The 18,643-nt window shown below is 35.1% G+C and overlaps 2 protein-coding genes across 3 annotated transcripts; one reads left to right on the top strand and one right to left on the bottom strand.

Moving 5' to 3' along the window:
- The first annotated feature begins 391 nt into the window (after positions 1 to 391).
- On the top strand, positions 392 to 2,042 carry LOC140983717 (spermidine hydroxycinnamoyl transferase-like). The gene has a single exon (XM_073450823.1). It carries the CDS (start codon positions 542 to 544, stop codon positions 1,919 to 1,921), a length of 1,380 nt encoding a protein of 459 aa, XP_073306924.1. The 5' UTR covers positions 392 to 541; the 3' UTR covers positions 1,922 to 2,042.
- A 1,287-nt stretch (positions 2,043 to 3,329) lies between these two features.
- Positions 3,330 to 14,665, bottom strand: LOC140983696 (autophagy-related protein 11-like). Of its 2 annotated transcripts, none has more exons than XM_073450810.1 (6): positions 14,576 to 14,665; positions 12,756 to 14,214; positions 6,655 to 8,329; positions 4,693 to 4,910; positions 4,093 to 4,285; positions 3,330 to 3,979 (listed from the first exon to the last, which is right to left on the bottom strand). In XM_073450810.1, exons 2-6 carry the CDS (start codon positions 13,697 to 13,699, stop codon positions 3,563 to 3,565), a joined length of 3,447 nt encoding a protein of 1,148 aa, XP_073306911.1. In that variant the 5' UTR covers positions 13,700 to 14,214; positions 14,576 to 14,665; the 3' UTR covers positions 3,330 to 3,562. The 2 variants fall into 2 exon arrangements, with proteins under 2 accessions (XP_073306911.1, XP_073306912.1); XM_073450811.1 differs by having other exon boundaries at positions 14,556 to 14,650.
- Positions 14,666 to 18,643: the final 3,978 nt, after the last annotated feature.

Below are 18,643 nucleotides of genomic sequence, written 5' to 3'. Positions count from 1 at the left end.
ATGAGACGGTGAAATGAAAGAACGATAAGGTTTAAAATTTATATATTGAAGTCAATTAAATCATTTATGGTGTTTTTATCATTAAAGTAAAATTATCACATCCCATAAAAGGGATATTTTATCATCATTGTATAAAATTATTTATCACGAACCCATTGTATTATAATGACTTTCTAAAAAAATACCAAATATGATATAAAATTTTTTTTTTTATCAATCTCTCCTATCAATCATACCAAACTATACCTTAATCCGATACCTTAATTGACTGTGATGATGCCTGATAACAACAACCTCATCTTCAAAGAATTTCGTGGACATGATAATTCTAGGTAATGAGATATTTTATAGAGGGTATTTTTTCCACTTTAAAAAATAATAATTTTGGATCAAGATGGAAGTCAAGGGATAAATTTGAAGGAATAGAATTGGATGAAGAAAACATGGAGAACTCGGTTACAAATGAGTAGTTGCCACCCACCTACCACCCATCCATCTACAACAAAGATTGCTTGAGCTATATATATAGTATACAAGATCCATGCTTTCTTCTTCCACCACAGCAATTCAACACCAGATAATGGTTAATCTGAAAGCTACACATATTGTCCGGCCAGCTGAGCCGACCCCAGATGAAACCATGTACTTGAACGCTTCTGATCAGATCAAAGATATATCACACACTCCGACTATTTACTTCTACAAACACACTGCCGCCTTGGATGTTATTTCGATTCTCAAGGATTCGCTAAGTAAAGTGTTGGTACTGTTTTACCCTCTGGCAGGGCGGCTGACATGGTCGGCGGAAGGTGGCAGCAGGGTGGAGCTTCATTGTAATGGGAAAGGTGTCCCCGTTTTTGAGGCGGAGTCGGAGGCGGTCGTGGAGGACTTTGGAGACTTCACTCCGACCTTATCTATTCAGGCTTTGATTCCGTCGGTAGATTACACTACCCCGATTGATGAAGTCCCGATGGTTATAGTGCAACTGACGCGTTTCCGTTGCGGTGGAGTTAGCATCGGCCTTGGGATCTCACATGTCATGGCGGATGGGCCGAGCGCTCTCCATTTCGTCGACCAGTGGGCGAAAATTGCACGCGGCGGTGAAACCATTTCTTCGCCGTACCTCGACCGGAAAGTGCTGGAAACAGACAAGCAACTTGATTCCACCTTCGACCCATCGGTTCTGCGGCCTCCGCCGACGTTAATCGGCCAAGAAGATAACATGGAACAAAGAAAGAAGCCCATCACCGTCGCTTTTCTCAACCTCAGCAAACTACAAATCGAGAAACTCCGCAACAAAGCGAACCTGGATTTCCACCAAGAAAACAACACAGCCAGCCGCGGGTACAGCCGATTCGAGGCCGTCGCAGCTCACATCTGGCGCTGCACAAGCAGAGCACGCGGCCACGTCTCCGAGCAGCAAACCAGCCTACACTTCCCCGCAGATTTCCGCAACAAAATGAATCCACCTCTGCCGAGAAACTACTTAGGAAACGCCCTGATTCGTGTTGAAGCCACGGATACTTCAGGAAACCTGCTATCAAACTCCCTCGGCGCAGCTTCCAAGAAAATCCGTGAAGCAGTTGAAAAGGTCACCGAAAACACAGTGATATCGTACTTGAATTTCTTGAAGAATCTACCAGACGTAGGCCGATTCAGATCCTTGGATAACAACGGCCGACCAAAGGGAGATTTCTACGGAAACCCGAATCTGGCGATCATTAGCTGGACGGCGCTGCCGCTTTACGGCACAGATTTTGGGTGGGGGAAGGAGATCCATATGGGTCCCGGACCAATGGGTTTCGACGGGAAAACGTTCATAATTCCTAGCCATAATGGAGATGGTTCATTCAATATCGCCATATGGCTGCAAGAAGAACACATGCAAGAATTCAAGAAATGCTTCTACGATCAAATATGATGATGGAGTATTATTGTTTCAAAAAATTTATTAAAAAAAATATGGGTATCAGTATATTTTTAATTTTTTTTTAATGATTATGTATTATTTAATCTAATGAGTGAATGTTTTTTTTTTTTTTTTTGGTTATGCCTTCCTTCTTCCTGTTTTTACTTCAATAATTTGTTGATTAATGGATGGTATATAATTCGATGGAGTGAATTATATGTTCGAAATTAGTTTTTTTTTATTGATATAATAATGGTTTATTTAATATTTCAAATATTGCGTCATCAATTTTTTTTAAGACAAATGTGAATAAATTTTCTTAATAATTTATACTTTACAGTTTTTTCTAATCTTGACACGTCTTTTTCAGTTTAGAATTGTAATAAACAGTACATACCATATTGGTATTTCAGCGTAATCCCTACATTTTATTTCGAAACACACTTTACTTGTCCAAACAAAGTAAATTGATTTTTTTTTTTAAAAAAAATTATCAATAAATTATAAACGGTATTTTCTATAAAAAAATTTGAGAACTGACCCAATTATTTTTTTAGTTCCCACTTTTCTTTTTTCCTTTACATAAAGAAAACGACTTGTACAACTGCACCAATTCGTAATTATTTTTTAAAATTACTTTAATAAAAAATATGGAAGAAATAAATTTATTACTGTGTATGTATTAGCTTTGATGTTGTAAACAACGTTTTCATAGTTTACTTGTGTCAAATTTGGTCAATTAATTGTTTTTATTTTTAAAAAATGTTTGAACTTTAAGTCTCTTTTAAAATATAAGGATGAAATGATGGCAGATCATAGGTCAGGTTTTGGTAGAGTTTGCTAGCACCTAAGAATCAAACCCTTTTTGGACTAAAAAATTCAATCAATCCCTTCACATAGAGAAGAATCCGACTCAGCTCGTTTAAAAGTGTAAACCCAAATTATTCTCGATCTGATATCGGAAGTTTGACGAGATAGATTTATCAGAAAATTGTATCATATACATTTAGATAAAAATTATAAAAGATTATGATTAAGCGTATATTAGATGATTATGTAGATGAATTTTCTGTTAAGATTGATATATAATTAAATTTTTCTATCTACAATTGTATCATATAAACAAGAGTTCTCAGTTATGAATAAAATAGCTTCGAGTTATTATCTGAACTCACTTTTATCTCATTTCTTCTCTTTTTTTATTAAATTAATATCATGTTATTAATAAGAGTACTTCATCCAAATATAACATAACCAATATAATCTGCTAAAGATTTTTTTATGAATCCTACTTTCACCGGTTCTAAGGGATGGCGTTGAACAAAAATAAGGTGTTTTTATACAGATGCAGCAGTATGACAATAGTGGAGACAGGAAAATACAGCGTTGCATGCATTGATGGAAAAGATAGAAACATCTGTAAAAAAATTCATCCAAAGAAACAAATACGCAAATTTTTTATGGAATCTTAGATCCTATGTACAAAGAGATGAGATTAAATTGAGTTTCATATATACAGGAAAGACCAAGTTAAATCCTCACTAAAGATCATTCATCTGTAGCAGTACAGCTGAATATGTAATACTTATATATATATATATACATTCACATCAAGTTTCTTCCATCACATCTATCTGCCATTTGCAACCAAGATCAGGAAGGATTGGTTGGATGAATAGCGGCATCAGGTAACATGGCTATGGTCACTACGAAGTATTCACATCCAACAGGAAGACCATAAGGATTTGAAGTTGAACCTGAATTAAATGTCAAACGGTTAGTTCCAGTTTCAGGGGTCAGTATATCTACCCGATCTCTAGCACTATCAGCTTGAACTGATGTAGATTGAGGTAGTGGTTTCACTGTCTGTCGTTCAATATGTACAACCTGTCCTACGATATAGCTTGTCCGGCTCGTAAGATGATCAGAAAATAAATCTACTGATTCAGCTGAGAGATAATAATGAGGGGAGTTACGATTGATGGCCTCATAGCACCCGGAAGAGTTGAGAACAAATGCAGCAATTTCATGGACTTCTAACCGATTAAACGATATCTTCTCTTTGTTTGCCTATAAAGAGGGGAGTGATTCCTTCAATCTTGGTCACTAGGTAATGAAATGCGAAGAAAAAGGTGGTGAGCACCAAAAACAGTGGATCGGGTAAGAGTTGTGATGTAAAATACCTGCTTTTCAAGTTGATGTTTTGTGTAAAGCGCGTTCAACTCCTTGTTAAGCTGCTCGTTTGCTGTTTCGGTTTTTGAGTATCTGTCGAGCAATTCCGCCCGTTGTCTTGACAAAACACCAACTTTATCAGCCAGTACCCTTATACATTCCCGGAACTCAGCAGTACTATCATCACCGCTTTTGTTTGCAGGACTGAAAATTTGGGACGAATTTTATCAAACATCAACTACTTTCATAAGCAATGTCACAACCTCCAATCCATCTCCAACGCCCATCAAAATTGAAACCAAAGATTCGGGCTTTGAGAAATAAAGATACAGTTTTAGAACCGTTACAAGATAATTTGGGTTCTTTTTTGGTGGTTCTGAGTTGAATTACCGGATTATCTTACTAAATTTCATCCATAAATTTTGCAGACCATTAACATGCTATTTTAAGAGGCATGTCAAAAGAAACTCCAAATATGTAACAAAGGATCATTCATCTTAATAGCAAATGCAAAAACAGTGTCTCAGTAATGAGTACTGATCGACATGATAAAAGCAATCTACGTAAAAAAAAAGGATCAAGTGCAACAAAGAAAAAACAGTTGTGCATACCTGGATAAAGACTGAGCTAAAGAACGTAATGAGTCAACAAAATCAACCACCCCAGTAGACAAAACGCAGCTTCTCAGTCTTTCAAAAAGACCACGCATTTTGACAGCAGAGACACGTAATGCGCTGTACTCTGAGGCCCTACGATCAGCTGCACATAGATGGGTTTGAGCTTCCTCTCTTGCCTCATGTAGACAGTTCTCTAAGTGGGCACAATTCATCTGCAATTAGATAAATAAGAACTGAAATTAGTTATTGCACTATATTTGATGTTTGCAGCAAAAAACGAGCATTGGATGATGAATAGCAGTACACGGTAGCATCCACATTTGTGGAACAAGCTCCTTTTTCTGTATTCAGGCAAGAAGAATTGACAGGAACACAAATTTAAACCTAGATAAACCTAAAAAGGACATCTGAGCAACAATGGATTCAATCACCGCGTAAAGAAATTTTATGGTGGCTGGAGAATCCAAATAATACAATTACTTACCGACACAGTATACAACCTACATTTGTTTACATACTCTTACATAACTGCTTGCAGCCAAAACTCCAAAAAGTTGGGGGTTGAATTTTTCCCTGAAATCCTTCTAATTTTTCCTCATAGCAGAAAACTCCAATTCAAATCTCAGTGAGAGAGCCATTTAGTGTGCCAGGCAGCCTCTCGAAATGTTCAGTTCTTAAATTGAAAATCCTTCTGATATCTAACACCATGCAACCATTTCAACCAGGAGCAAACGGCCAGAAAGCAAAAGAAAGACCTACTAATCTATTGAGCTTTATAAATTTCAATGCTTCCAATGGTTCTGAGGTAAAAAAAAAGGTTCTCTTAAACTATTGACACCAAAGATAACAAAAGTCCAAAAAAATTATTAAAAAAAATTTAAATCAAAATATACCAAAAAGAAGTTTTTACAAAGGAGAAGGGTACAAAGAATAACCCATCACAACACATCAACAATAGCTAAAATACATCATACTATTGTCGGATGGGGCCCTTTCCGGAGACGCTAGAAATATTGAAATCTGCAGTTCATTGAAGAAAAATACAACAAAACTTCCAAGTTCGTCATAGATAACTCTTGTATTTTTTCTATAAATTATTTACCAGTAACAAATTCTACTCCTTGGAGATATTTTATATCGCAGTATGAGGATTTTTAAAAGAATGAAGAGCTATCCCAATCAAAGTACAATTTACTTTCTAAAAAGAAAATTAAAATTCCAGTTCATATATAAGAACAAAAGCACAAGGAAGTTGGTTATTCACATCTCATTTACCAAATGTATTGAAAAAAAATTTTAATGAAAGAGCCCTATGGACTCTAAATGACTAAATTAGTATATACATTAATATGTGATATTAAATATAACTTTCATAATTTCAAGATAATGCAAAATGATAACATGCTAATAAAATTAAGTGTCTTTCTTCCATTTAAAGACTTGTGGTAATTGTCCTACACTACTCTTTATTTCAATAAACAATACGAAGACGAAGAATTGCAAAGGGAGGCAGAGGGGATGGAAGGATCTTTCTCCATAAAAAATCTTCTTTTCATAATGCATTATGATGTTTATTCCCAAAGTAATCACAGAGCTAACATCTTTTTGCTATTTACGAAATAATACTATCAGTTTGCAGCGATCAAATGGCATATGCCACTTTTTTTACACTACTTTTTGGGAGGGTTGTTATTTTCTCAGAGCACCCAAAAGAAAAACAAACCAAAATGTAGAAAATGCAATTTCATTACTTTAGTTTTAGTTTTGACAGAATGCAGTGATGTGAGCTTCAACATAAACATGCCACCTTCCCATTAGAACCAACCAATGACATCCTGAAGACAAACTGCGAGGGAGGAAAAGTCATGTACCTATAACATACATCAAATAGCATGCTACCTGACAGAAACCCTAGCCCTGTGCTCAGAAAATGAAACACTTTCAAGTTGGTAGTACCTGAGATTCATCAAGTAGCTTCTGACTGATCTCCAACTCCCTTCCAAGCTTGGAAACCTCATTCATTAATGCTTGGATTTTGGTTTCTGCATCATCTAATTGATTTGCTTTCCCTGCTAAGGCATTTTGTAATTCCATCGCAAAGTTATCACTTTCTGTAGCATCCACACCTGGTTTAATAACTGTTTCACAGGATAGAACACTTGTTGGCTGTGACATGCTAACTGCCATATTACTAGAGGTAAGTGTCGTGCCCTCATCTGACAACAGCTTTCCCTTCTCGTTTTTATCACACGGATGCCCTTTATCAATATGTAGATCGAGCATTGATGAATCCAACAGAGGATTTGGATTAATTGTGCTAGAGGAATCTGTCATACTATCATCAATCCTTTCTTGTGCTTTATCTTCTGCAGGGAGAAGCCCAGGTTTTAACGGGATGGATGATACAGAAGACACTTCTTCCATTGAGCATGGCATGTGAATTCCTTCAAGTCCTGATATTTCTGACTTGTTATCTTCAATCTTTGCATTTGAAACTGCAAAGTTAGAATCATTCTCATCAGCAGAAAGCTTATCTCTCCCCAGATACCGGTCAGACAACCTTTGCTCCAACTCCTGAATCCGTTTCTCATAAGATTCACACTGTATCTTCTTCATTTTTAGCAATGTTTGCAGGTGTTTTTCATACTCTTCTTTCAAATGCAAAGCTTCAGAAGTCTTATCTGCAGCATTTTTCAATAAACTCTCTATTTTACTATCACCAAGTGATTCATAATCGAAATCAGTACATATGGAGCACAAGAAGGCAATTTTAGAAGCAAGTTCAGCTTTCAGTTTTGCATTCTCAACTTCCATCTTGCTGGTCCCCGCAATTTCCACCAGCTCTGCCTCCTTAAGTAACTCCTGTGAACCATACTTCTCTTGGAAGTTCACTACGTTTCCTTCATCTTCAGCAGATTGAGAATCATCGTCAGACATCAATAATGAACTCCTTGAAGTCCCATGCTTTTCACTCTTTGAAGAGAGTCCTAACAGTGACTCTGGTGCATAACGATCAACATCTGAAAGCTCTATATCAAGCAAATCAGAGTCAAAAGGAGCTACATTGACATCACATGGATTAGGAATGTCGTACAATCCCATGGTTCCTAATATATCTCGGGGAATATAGGTACTATGTACTTTCAGAAATTCATCGCGCCTCCTAACCTCGGATTCCCTCTCAGTTGCAAATTTTTCTGCCATTTGCCCAGCCTTGCCCATGTAGATCTTCATCTCTGCTTTTCTTCTCACGACTTCTGCAAGGCAAGCCCTATAAGCAGGACCAATTCCACGCACCACTTTTAAGGGCTCAAATTGATCATCCTGACGCTTCAAAGCTTCCTGGAATACAGAAAATTTGTAGCGCACATCTTTGATGGTGTATTGTATATATGCAATCTTTTGCATATAATTGTGCACAAAGATATTCATCTCAATTTTTCTATCCCTGCAGAAACTAAGCAAACTCGAAATTGCATGATCACGTTCTTTCATCTTTGGAAGGTAATTATTATCGTGGCAATCATACATAGGACCTAAGGCTGAAACAGCATCATGAGGACGTAGTGAAGAGGTAAATTGGCCAGAAAGAGAATCATCCACGAGTTTCTTCACCGTTTTTACATCTTTGCTGCACCAACAGACATGATACTTTCACAAAATGATCACTTATCAAACAGGCTATAATGGAAAGGAGAAGCACATATGCATTACATACAATGCATGAGAAATAACATTCAGCGAAGGATTAAAAAAACATTCAGGGACATAATTCCAATAGCATAAAAATCTATTACTGGCCAACGCTAAGATATAAGGCTGCATTTAAACTCTCTAGCAGCAATTAAAACAGGCTTGGCGCTGTAATCTCATTTTTACCACTGGCAACACAACCCCCGCCACATTGAATGTTACCATGATTGGATGAATCAGATGCTGTCCAAGCAGGTTGGATATCGAATCAGAGTTTAAGTTGAAAATAAGATGCTCAAAGAAGCTACCACCCCTATTCTTTTCAACATCCAAATCTTTATAAAGTATAGATACTGCAATGAAATTACCAAATGTTATCCATAAGAACGTGACATTCCTCATCCAACATAAAAGGGTTACTTCAAAGAAGGCAATTCATTTAGGGCCCCATAGCAAAGGATCAAGCAACCAAAATTTATAATTGGTGATTACTGTGTACTCAAATATCTATAAGTATATTTATAAGTATATACGGTGATCAACACCTTCATAAAAATGCACCAACTCATGGCTCACAGTATTTTAATGAATATTCGATATTATTGGCTTTAATACCAATTATAGGACCAAATGATTGTTGATTTATCAGCCGTTGTAAGTAGCAACATAACACAATTCAAATCTTTTAAAGCCTAGTGTCCTAACCAGTAACCACCATGTTTGCTGCTCCTCGAAATATGGGCTAAAATTTATCCTACAATTTCTTGAAGTATATATTCTTAAATTGATTTTGCTCGAGGATGCATTGTTGCACATTTTTTTAAAAATAAAATAGTATCAAAATGCAACCAATAGCATTTTCTAATTTTTACATGTTCGGGTATCTTCCATCCTAACAAGTTCAGGTTTCCGATGCAACAGCTTGCTTTCAAAATTAAGGAACCAAATTCGTTGCATGTGCCAGAAAACATGAAAAGATTTCAAAGTTATACCATGAAAATACTTTAAACTAACATAATGGGGCCTGAAAGTTCTAAGAATAACAAAGATTCAAATTTAGTTGCTTTAGAATAGCTAGAATCCACTGTATATGCTATCATACCTTGGTTGACTTCTATACCATGAAAATACTTTAAACTAACATAATGGGGGCCTGAAAAATCTAAGAATAACAAAGAATGCAAATTTTGTTGCTTTAGAATACGTAGAATCCACTGTATATGACATCATAGCTTGTTATCAACCAAACCCAGGCGAACTGGCAACGACCTTGACTCGTGCCCATGACACAACTTATTACCACATCACTGCGGTAAGTCATTGAAATAACCAAAAGTATTAGACTCTTATCTCTGCTCAAGACAATCCATACTAATGTCTTACATCCTTTAAAACTTTTAATTAAATGGTCATTCAGATTTCTCTCGGGTCAAATTTCCAGTTCATTCCATTTCCAATACCGTGGAAGAAATATTTCCGATTCACATAATGTTGATGCAGTGTTAATGTCTCTATTTAATATGATAGGTTTGATCACACGGACATAGCTTATGACATAGTTTAGTTTAATACTGCATTTTGAAGCTATTTGTTTAAAACGTTAAAGCAATTTCGTCATGCTTCATTTGTTTTGGGGGAAGAGTTTTGTCAAAATACTTCGGTAAATAAATAATATATGTTCATTTCTGTCTTGGATAAATAAAATTACTAACATAGAATTTGAATCATGTCAGAAATTGCTGAATATAATTATTTGAAAATTTTATAATAGCATATTAGGTTTATAATATCATTAGTGCATATGCACCACAAGTGGGATTAGATGCTGAAACAAAGAAGGAATTTTTGGACTCTAGAACATGTAGCTAGTAGAATCCCCGTGAGGAAAAGATCTTAGGCGAAGATTTATATGGGCATGTTGGTAAGGATAGAGTTGAATATAAGAGGGGCCACGGAGGTCAAGGCTTTGGGGTTCAAAATAATACGGGGGTTTCTATTCTAGACTTTGTTTTAGCTAGTGATCTTGGGGTAGTAAACATTTTCTTTAAGAACGGGGAGAGTCATTTAATAACCATTAGGATTGATTACTTTCTTGTAAGTAGAGAAGACTAGGTAGTAAAAATTTTAATGTCAAATCAGGAGAATGTTTGGCAACCCAACATAGACTATTAATCTTAGATCTTTGCCTTACGAGTAGAAGCAAAGTAAACAAAGGTCAGATTAGGCCGAGAATCAAACGGTGGACTATGAAGGGAGATGAATGCCAAACTATTAGGAATAAGATTCTAGATAGTTAGTTAGTCCTCAAAGGATGTGAGGATGTAAAGCGTAAGAATAAGACCGATACCTATGAGTTATTTGAGCTCATGGCAAACCATATAAGGAGGCGAGGGGAGTACTTGGGAGAGGCTAAGGGAAGGGACGAGATAACAAGAAGACATGGTGGTGGAACAATGAGGTGCAACAAGCCATTAAGGAAAAGAAAATAAGGTTCAAGAACTGACAAGAAGCTAGAGACCAAGGATCGTATGAGCTGTATAAACAAGCCAAGAGACTCAGTAGTATAGCAGTAGAAGATGCTAAGAAAAGAGCTTACAATAATTTGTACGATAGGCTAGGTACAAAAGGAGAAGGGAAATATTTTTAAGATAGCGAAAGCCAGAGATAGGAACACTAAAAACTTGAGCCACGTCAGGTGTATCAAGCATTAAGATGATAGAGTTTTAATGCAAGATAAAGCCATCTTAGATACGTCGAAGGATTACTTTAAGAACTTACTCAATGAAACAAGTATGGATGAGTTAAGCGCGAGTAGATATGAGATGTAGGAAGTAAGGCATCTAAAGTTCCATTGTAGAGATAGCGCTAAGGAAGTAAAAGAGACACTGAAGATGATGAAACCGGCGAAGGTTGGGGTATGGAAGTGACTTGGGGATGTTGAGATCCAATGACTGACTAGCTATTTAATAGAACTCTAGATACTAGGAAAATGTCAGAATTTTGGAGAAATAGTTTAGTAATGTGAAAAGGGGACCAAACACAACCCCAATCCGACATATCTTAGATTGGTAGTTTAATGGAAAGAGTAGAAAGAGAGGTATGCTATTGAAAACTTGGATAAAAAATTGTTAAGAATGATATATTATATATTGGTTTAAGAGATGACGTGGGATAATCATTTAGTTTGGAGAAGTAATATCCATGTAGCCGACCCCGTAACTAGCGGAAATATGCTATGATGATGATATCTGGTTTATAATATAAACAAATTATACAATAATTTTTGGAAGTAACGAAAAATAGCTAAAAATAATGAATATGTTGAAATGGAACAAATATGTGTTTTCGGGAAAGAAAACAATAATTGATTGTGTTTATTGTCAGATGATGGAAAACTGTTCCAGGAAGACATTAACAAAAAAGGCCTTCATGTTTGAATATACTAGTACAAAAGCACTTTTTTTTAAAAAAAAACTTAAAAGGAAATTGAAACAAAAGCTCCAAATGATACAACTTCTGGCTTTTTCCAAATACTAAATTCATTTTTTCCAAGCACTCAAAAAACTGCAAAATCTTAAACAAGCATCATAAACTAATCAAAAGTTCATTTCTTAAACTTTTTTCTTAATACAATTTTGAATCTAAACGTACTCTTCGTAACATATGGAGTTTGGTTTCCTATATAAACTTTTTCTTGACCAAGTAAACACGAACTTCAAAACCTGAAGGTGAAATACAATATCTCCATTTCAAAAAAGGAGTAAAGTATGATGATTAAAGGTGAAATTTAAATTGACAGGAACTTTGCTTCTGCTTTCAAGCATTCGTTCAATTTTCTATTACGAAAGAAGGAACTAAGTCAAGCAACACTGAATATTGCTTGATGACATGTGCAGTCAATGGCATTCCAAATTTTCTTACTTTAAGCAGAATTGAAAAGCCATGGCATGATTTTGAAGGCTGCCAACAAGGATACGAGTAACAATAATACCAAACAGTTTTGGGTGGTAATAAATAAAATAGATGATGCATTTTGAATATCATCTATACATATTCTCATTTATGCTTAGTGAGACAGAAAGTGTATAAAATGTCTCATGTAATATAAGTGTTAAAGCAGACAAATGGAGCAAGTATAAAACAACTAAACCAATGCAATACTTCGTGCTAGGCATAGATAATGTCCACAATGTTGTAAATGATCATACAAAAGGAAAGCTTCTTTGCCAGTTAATAAGAAGTTTTCCCCTAAATTCACACTTTTGCACTCAGATAAACTCAAACTTAAAACCTCTGAAAATCAGCATTTGCAAATAAGTAGAAAAAGGTGCGGCCAATTAATATGAGACAGGGGAAAGAGATACCTTAGAGTCTGCATTATGCTCTTCTGCTCATTTATAAATTGCTGGTGGTCTTTTATAGTCGAATCCAAGTCTTTAACAAGAACTGAAGCTTTGCCAGAAAATAACATTTCTGTATTGCGCTTTAGGTCTTCAAACTCTTGTTTAAATTCTGACACTTTGTTCTCAAACTGTCTGTGGGAAATGCTGCAGTCTTCCACCGTTTTCCTCAAGTTATCTTCCTTCACAAAATCCAGTAAGCATTTTTTATTAGCAGTCATCAAGGCAGGCAAAAGTCTAACAGATCTCAATTTCTCGATATCCCTCCCAAAGTTGGCAAGAAGGCTAGCATGGCTACGGTGCTGCTGTGAGTAACATTTCAGGAAATCGTTGTAGTTTTGAAGTACAATCTTATAGAAATGATCTAAATTACCCCGGGCAATTTCCAATGCCCTTTCTTGCACCTTCTGCTCTTGCAACAATCTCTTACATGTCTCAATCTTAGCTAAAGTTCGACTGAAAATAGCATGTCCACAGTGAAAATGATACCTAAACTGTCTCTCGTAGGAAGGCAGAGCCTTTAATGCAGGATCCGAGGCATTATCCAAAGGATGATCGCCGTGAGACGAGGATGGTAATAGGGGATCAGGAATATCAACAATTTCAACTTGCTCTGGTGCAGGGGGTGGTGAATTACTCCGCATCCTTGCCTTATTAAACAAAAATACTTCTCGATCATCGGATGGGAGGTTGTAGCTGGAGAGAGGGCGCTGCGATTCCAATTTCATGTCCAAGCACAAAAGAAGCTGATCATTGAACATTATCCCACAAACTGATTCGAGGAACTTCTGCACGGTCTCAACAATAGTGTACTTATCACAATCAAGCGCATAAGAGTGCCCATTCTCTGCAATATGAATCAAAAGTTTTCCCACTTCCACTACACCTTCTGCAGTATGTGAAGACATTTCCTTGATCCACCAAAAATAATTAATAACTTCAGCTACAATAACCAAATAATCAAATTTGACTCAAGGTAAAAGAGTCAGCTAAACACGTGTTTACCCCTTCATACAAAGGTTCACCAAATATTATGCTTAAAACCACCAACTGAAATCCCAGAATCAGCAGAACCCAGGAAGATTCTATTGGCGAAGCGATTGTAGCAAGCAATAGAACCCCAACTCAAATTACCCTAAACCCAACAACGATTTCACCAAGCGAACAGGAATCTCACCAGCAAGAACGTCACTAAGCCCAAAATTCAAAAACCCACCTCAAAGATCTACAAATTTGACCCAGTTTCCTCGAACCGTTGCCCAAAACGAAACAAAAAAAAAAAAGAAAGAAAAGCAAAGAAAACAAAACAAAACTCCAATCGCCTCCGACTAACAGCAGAATCTTCTAATATGGAAAAGGCACAAATCTCAAGACATCCACCGTATATTTTACCAACGAACCTTTTTCACAATTTCAAAGAACCCTGCAATGAATCAACAGAGGAAAAACAGCAAAAGCACGGCACGTGAAAACAATAGCAATTAGAAAAGGGCCACGTAGAATACTGTACTTCAATAACTAATTTAAAGCAAAAAGCAACAGACACCGATAAGACAAGAGTAGATATTTCACATGGTCGTGAACAAACAAATTTTAGCAAGAAACTCAAGCGATATTGTTCTTTCTAAACAGGTGGCTTCGTGGTTTTCTTGGACAAACGGCGTTGAGTGTTGTTCGATGACAAATGATTGAATAAAGTTTATTGCGACACTCTTTTTTCCTCTCTTTCTTTTCCAACTTTAAATATACGATTATCGTCCGTACGTAGAGAGACGTGGGAGAACCTTCTGACGGAAGCCAAGGAGCGGCGGGCAGCAGGAGAAATGAATTTGTAATGTCGCACGGAATTGGAAGACTCTGGGTCAGGAAGAGGGGATGAGATTGGAGCTATAATTATATATATATTTCATAATTTCATATTATTTTATTTTTTTTACAAAAAACGAATGAAACGATGGAATAGGATTCAAAAAAATTAATAATAATTATTACATGCAATATTATTAAATTGATATATATATATATATATATATATATTATATATCATGGAGTAGGTCTCTTGTGAAACGATCTCACGAATCTTTATCTGTGAGACGGGTTAACCTTAGCGCTATTCACAATAAAAAGTAATAATTTTAGCATAAAATGTAATACTTTTTCATAGATGTTCCAAATAAAAGATCCGTCTCACAAAAGTTTTTGTCATATACATGATATCCCATTGATGGGCCCACTACACCTGACTCATCAATAGTCCAAATGGAAGGCAGACTCATGACTGGCCCAGGTATTTTCCTACAAATACCAAGTTTGAGTGTCTAATTCATTCATATTCACTATATTATTTTTCAGCAGCACCATTAGCTGCTCTTCTCTTATATCCTCAGTCTCTGACTTGAGCGTCGGAGGAGTTACGCCGTGACCGAACGTTTCACGTTGTTCTTTCTATAAAATTATTATTGATGATAATGATGTAACTCAAATATTTTAAATTGTAACATAAAAATGATCCACCACAAGACGATTATAGCATCTCATACGCATTTTTTTGTAAATAAAGCTTATTAATTTTAAGGTATGAATTATATAATTTGTGATGGGTAGAAAAAGTAAACTTGGCATTAAATTTTGCTTGACTGTGTTAAAGAAGCTAGGTACGATCATTAAGTCCAATAACTTTCCATGCCTACCAGAACTTGAAAATTCATTGATAGATCGATCAACTTCCTACTCTTATAAGCTTTTTTTTTATTACATTTATACAATAAGATAACTTATAGAGTTCGTTGAACTATAGTTACACACTTGAATTCATTTGTTCGATGATTGCTTGAACCTTTCTAATTTATATTATATTTTTATTTGACTACTTCCTTATATTAATTTCTAACATATAAAGTGATTTCACTTGAAAATAAATTTATATATCTTAGTTAATACAAATTGTACAGCTGTAAGTTACAAGTGAATGATAAATTCACTTAAAATTATTAGAGTATGTGTTCAGTTAGCTAACTTTTAATTTGAGTTTTATTGACTCTTGTGTAAAAATATTATTTGTTTAAATAATATTTTACTATTTTAAACAATTATGGTATTATACACAAGAAAGCTACATAGGTAAAGACCTTGAATATGTTATGGTATTATGAGGTCGTACATATGAATGTATCATGAAATTCATTTATAAGTTACTGTATATTCTAAATGTGTTCTTAGTCGATTCAAACGTTTAAAATAAGGATAAATGTCGTTCGAGTTTGAGACTAATATCTGTTATATGGTGTACAATGTTTCATTGGTAGGGACATGAAGATGTCAAAATATACAGATGAGTTATCATATGATGAATCGCTGAACAACTCTCCATCGGACTTTCCAAGTGTTTATTACTTATCGAGTTGATAAATCTGCAGTTATGGTTATATTCTTTTGACCCGAGACAACTTGAATGCTCTACGTAATAGCAATGCAATTTGATTCGTTTATCAACTCCAAGAGGGTCATCAGGTGACAAGATTGAGTGTAGTTCCGACATACGTAGGATCCGATACTTTGTAGTTGATGATTCACCGCTCACATATGGGTATAAATATACTATGTGATCTCATGAGTTAATAATGCAATAAATTTATGGCCAGAGTAAGACATGTGATTTATAAAAATGTGTTTCCTTAGTTGCACATACAATGTCAATGTAATCACTCAAAGATAAATCATATAGTTATTGAATTTATATGCAACTCTATATATATCAGTGGTTATAGATTCAATCGGGATATAAGTATTGAAGGGACTATATTACACGCTAACCATAACTTATTGGTTCTCGCAGGCACTATCGGTTATACCTAGGAGATCATTGAACGATGATACTAGATGTTCTTACTATGATCTGGTGGTGCAATCAGACTTGAGTTCCGAAGTTCTTGTGATCAAGGGGATGATGCATAGAATGAGGCTAACAAGAGTAAAATCATATAATAAACAAATGTTGTTGTGGGTTACATGAGTTGTGAACCCAGGTTAGCCGTATTCCATAATTACTGAGGTCACACAAGTAGTGGATTATTGTTCTCATTGATATAGTCAGTTTCAAGGAGTTAATTTTGATTATTAAGTTTGATAGATATCTAACATATCGCTTATAAAAAAGTTTATGAGTAGATTTCATATCTGGAAGTTAGTTTGACTAGTAACTTTGTGAAGAGGTGAAGGAGTTTTAAATTAGGCAGCTGCAAAAAATGAATCAGTGAATCAAAATTTTCACTTCGCATCATAATAACAAGATTTGTACCATCGTCATATTCACGATACCTAATCGTAAATCAAAATTATGATGAAGTCATAATTATTTGATTAATAAATTTAAAATATACTATTAATTAGTAGTTTTGATTACTAAGTCATATTCTAGAAACATCTAAAGTTACTTGATTAAATAATAATTATATCATGTATTGCTAAAAGCTGAAAATACTTAATGGAAGATTTGACCGAGGATAAACAATCAACCTAGAAAAATTTAGATACAATAATTGAGATATAATAAATAATAGTTATAAAAAACTGATAACACAACATGAACAAGATCACAAGAAAAATATAGTCTTGATTTTCTCTTCTCTCTCCCCTCTCAAGTGCTCGACCACCACCCTTGTGAAGAGAAGCACACAGGTGATCACTACCCTCAACCTCCGTGAGTCGCCATTGTCCTGTCGCGACACCGTCACCGGATTTCGATGTCTTCCGGTGATTGATCTCAACACAAAATTTCGTCTAGTTTTCTTTTACGATTTAGACGAGAACCATAGCTTTTGATCGTGGACTCGATTCGGAATTTGAAAACATGCGAATCCAATAATTCATTCGTAAGAATTTACAACAAAAGCTATTACCACCTAAACATCGGGATAGTTGGAGCCGAACGTTAAACGTTAAAGGTAAATCTTCTAAATTTCATATTGGTAGGGACATGAAGATGTCAAAATATTTTTTAAATATTGAAAATATTATTTTTCACTCTGAATATAGATTGAGTCGACCCGTTTCACGAATATTGATATGTGAGACCATCTCATATGAGACATAATCATAAATTTAATTCTAAATAATTTTTTTTTAAAAAAAATCCATGACTTTTGTACCACATTTTCGTGAGTGATATAATCATTAAATATTCAAAATTTTGGATAAAGATAAAATGATATCAGAAATTTCAAGATTTTAAAAAGTACACAAGATATGATAATTATAGATAGAGTAAGTCTCTTGTGAGACGGTCTCACGAATTTTTATCTGTGAGACGGGTCAACCCTACCGAGATATTCACAATAAAAAGTAATACTCTTAGCATAAAAAGTAATATTTTTTCATGGATGACCCAAATAAGATATTTGACCCACGAAATTGATCTGTGAGACCGTCTCACAAAAATTTTTGTGTTATAGATAAGTTAAAAAATAATTTAGTTAGTCCCGTCTCACAAAAGTTTTTGTGTTATAGATAAGTTAAAAAATAATTTAGTTAGTCCCTTTTGTGTTTAGATTTTTGTCCACAGAGAAGGTTAGATGTGTAAAATTAGTCTAGTCTAGCATAATCACAACAAATTGATTGAGCACAAGGGTAATGAGTAAGTTTTCCATGAGATAGTTTTACGAATCTATATCCATGAGACGGATTGATACTTATGACATAAAAACTAATATTTTTTGTGAATTAGGTCAGGTTGAAAATTTGTCTAACAAACTTTACCTATGAAACGGTCTTATGAGATTTTTTTACGAAATATAATATTTATAATGATAGTTATATATGTAAATTTAGTTTGGTATCACGAAGTCACACCATAT

This window comes from Primulina huaijiensis, chromosome 1, assembly GCF_012295235.1.
Source record: "Primulina huaijiensis isolate GDHJ02 chromosome 1, ASM1229523v2, whole genome shotgun sequence".
In the NCBI taxonomy this organism is placed as follows: domain Eukaryota; kingdom Viridiplantae; phylum Streptophyta; class Magnoliopsida; order Lamiales; family Gesneriaceae; genus Primulina; species Primulina huaijiensis.
Note: the sequence above shows the minus strand (reverse complement) of the source record. Positions and strands in the feature narration are given on the sequence as shown.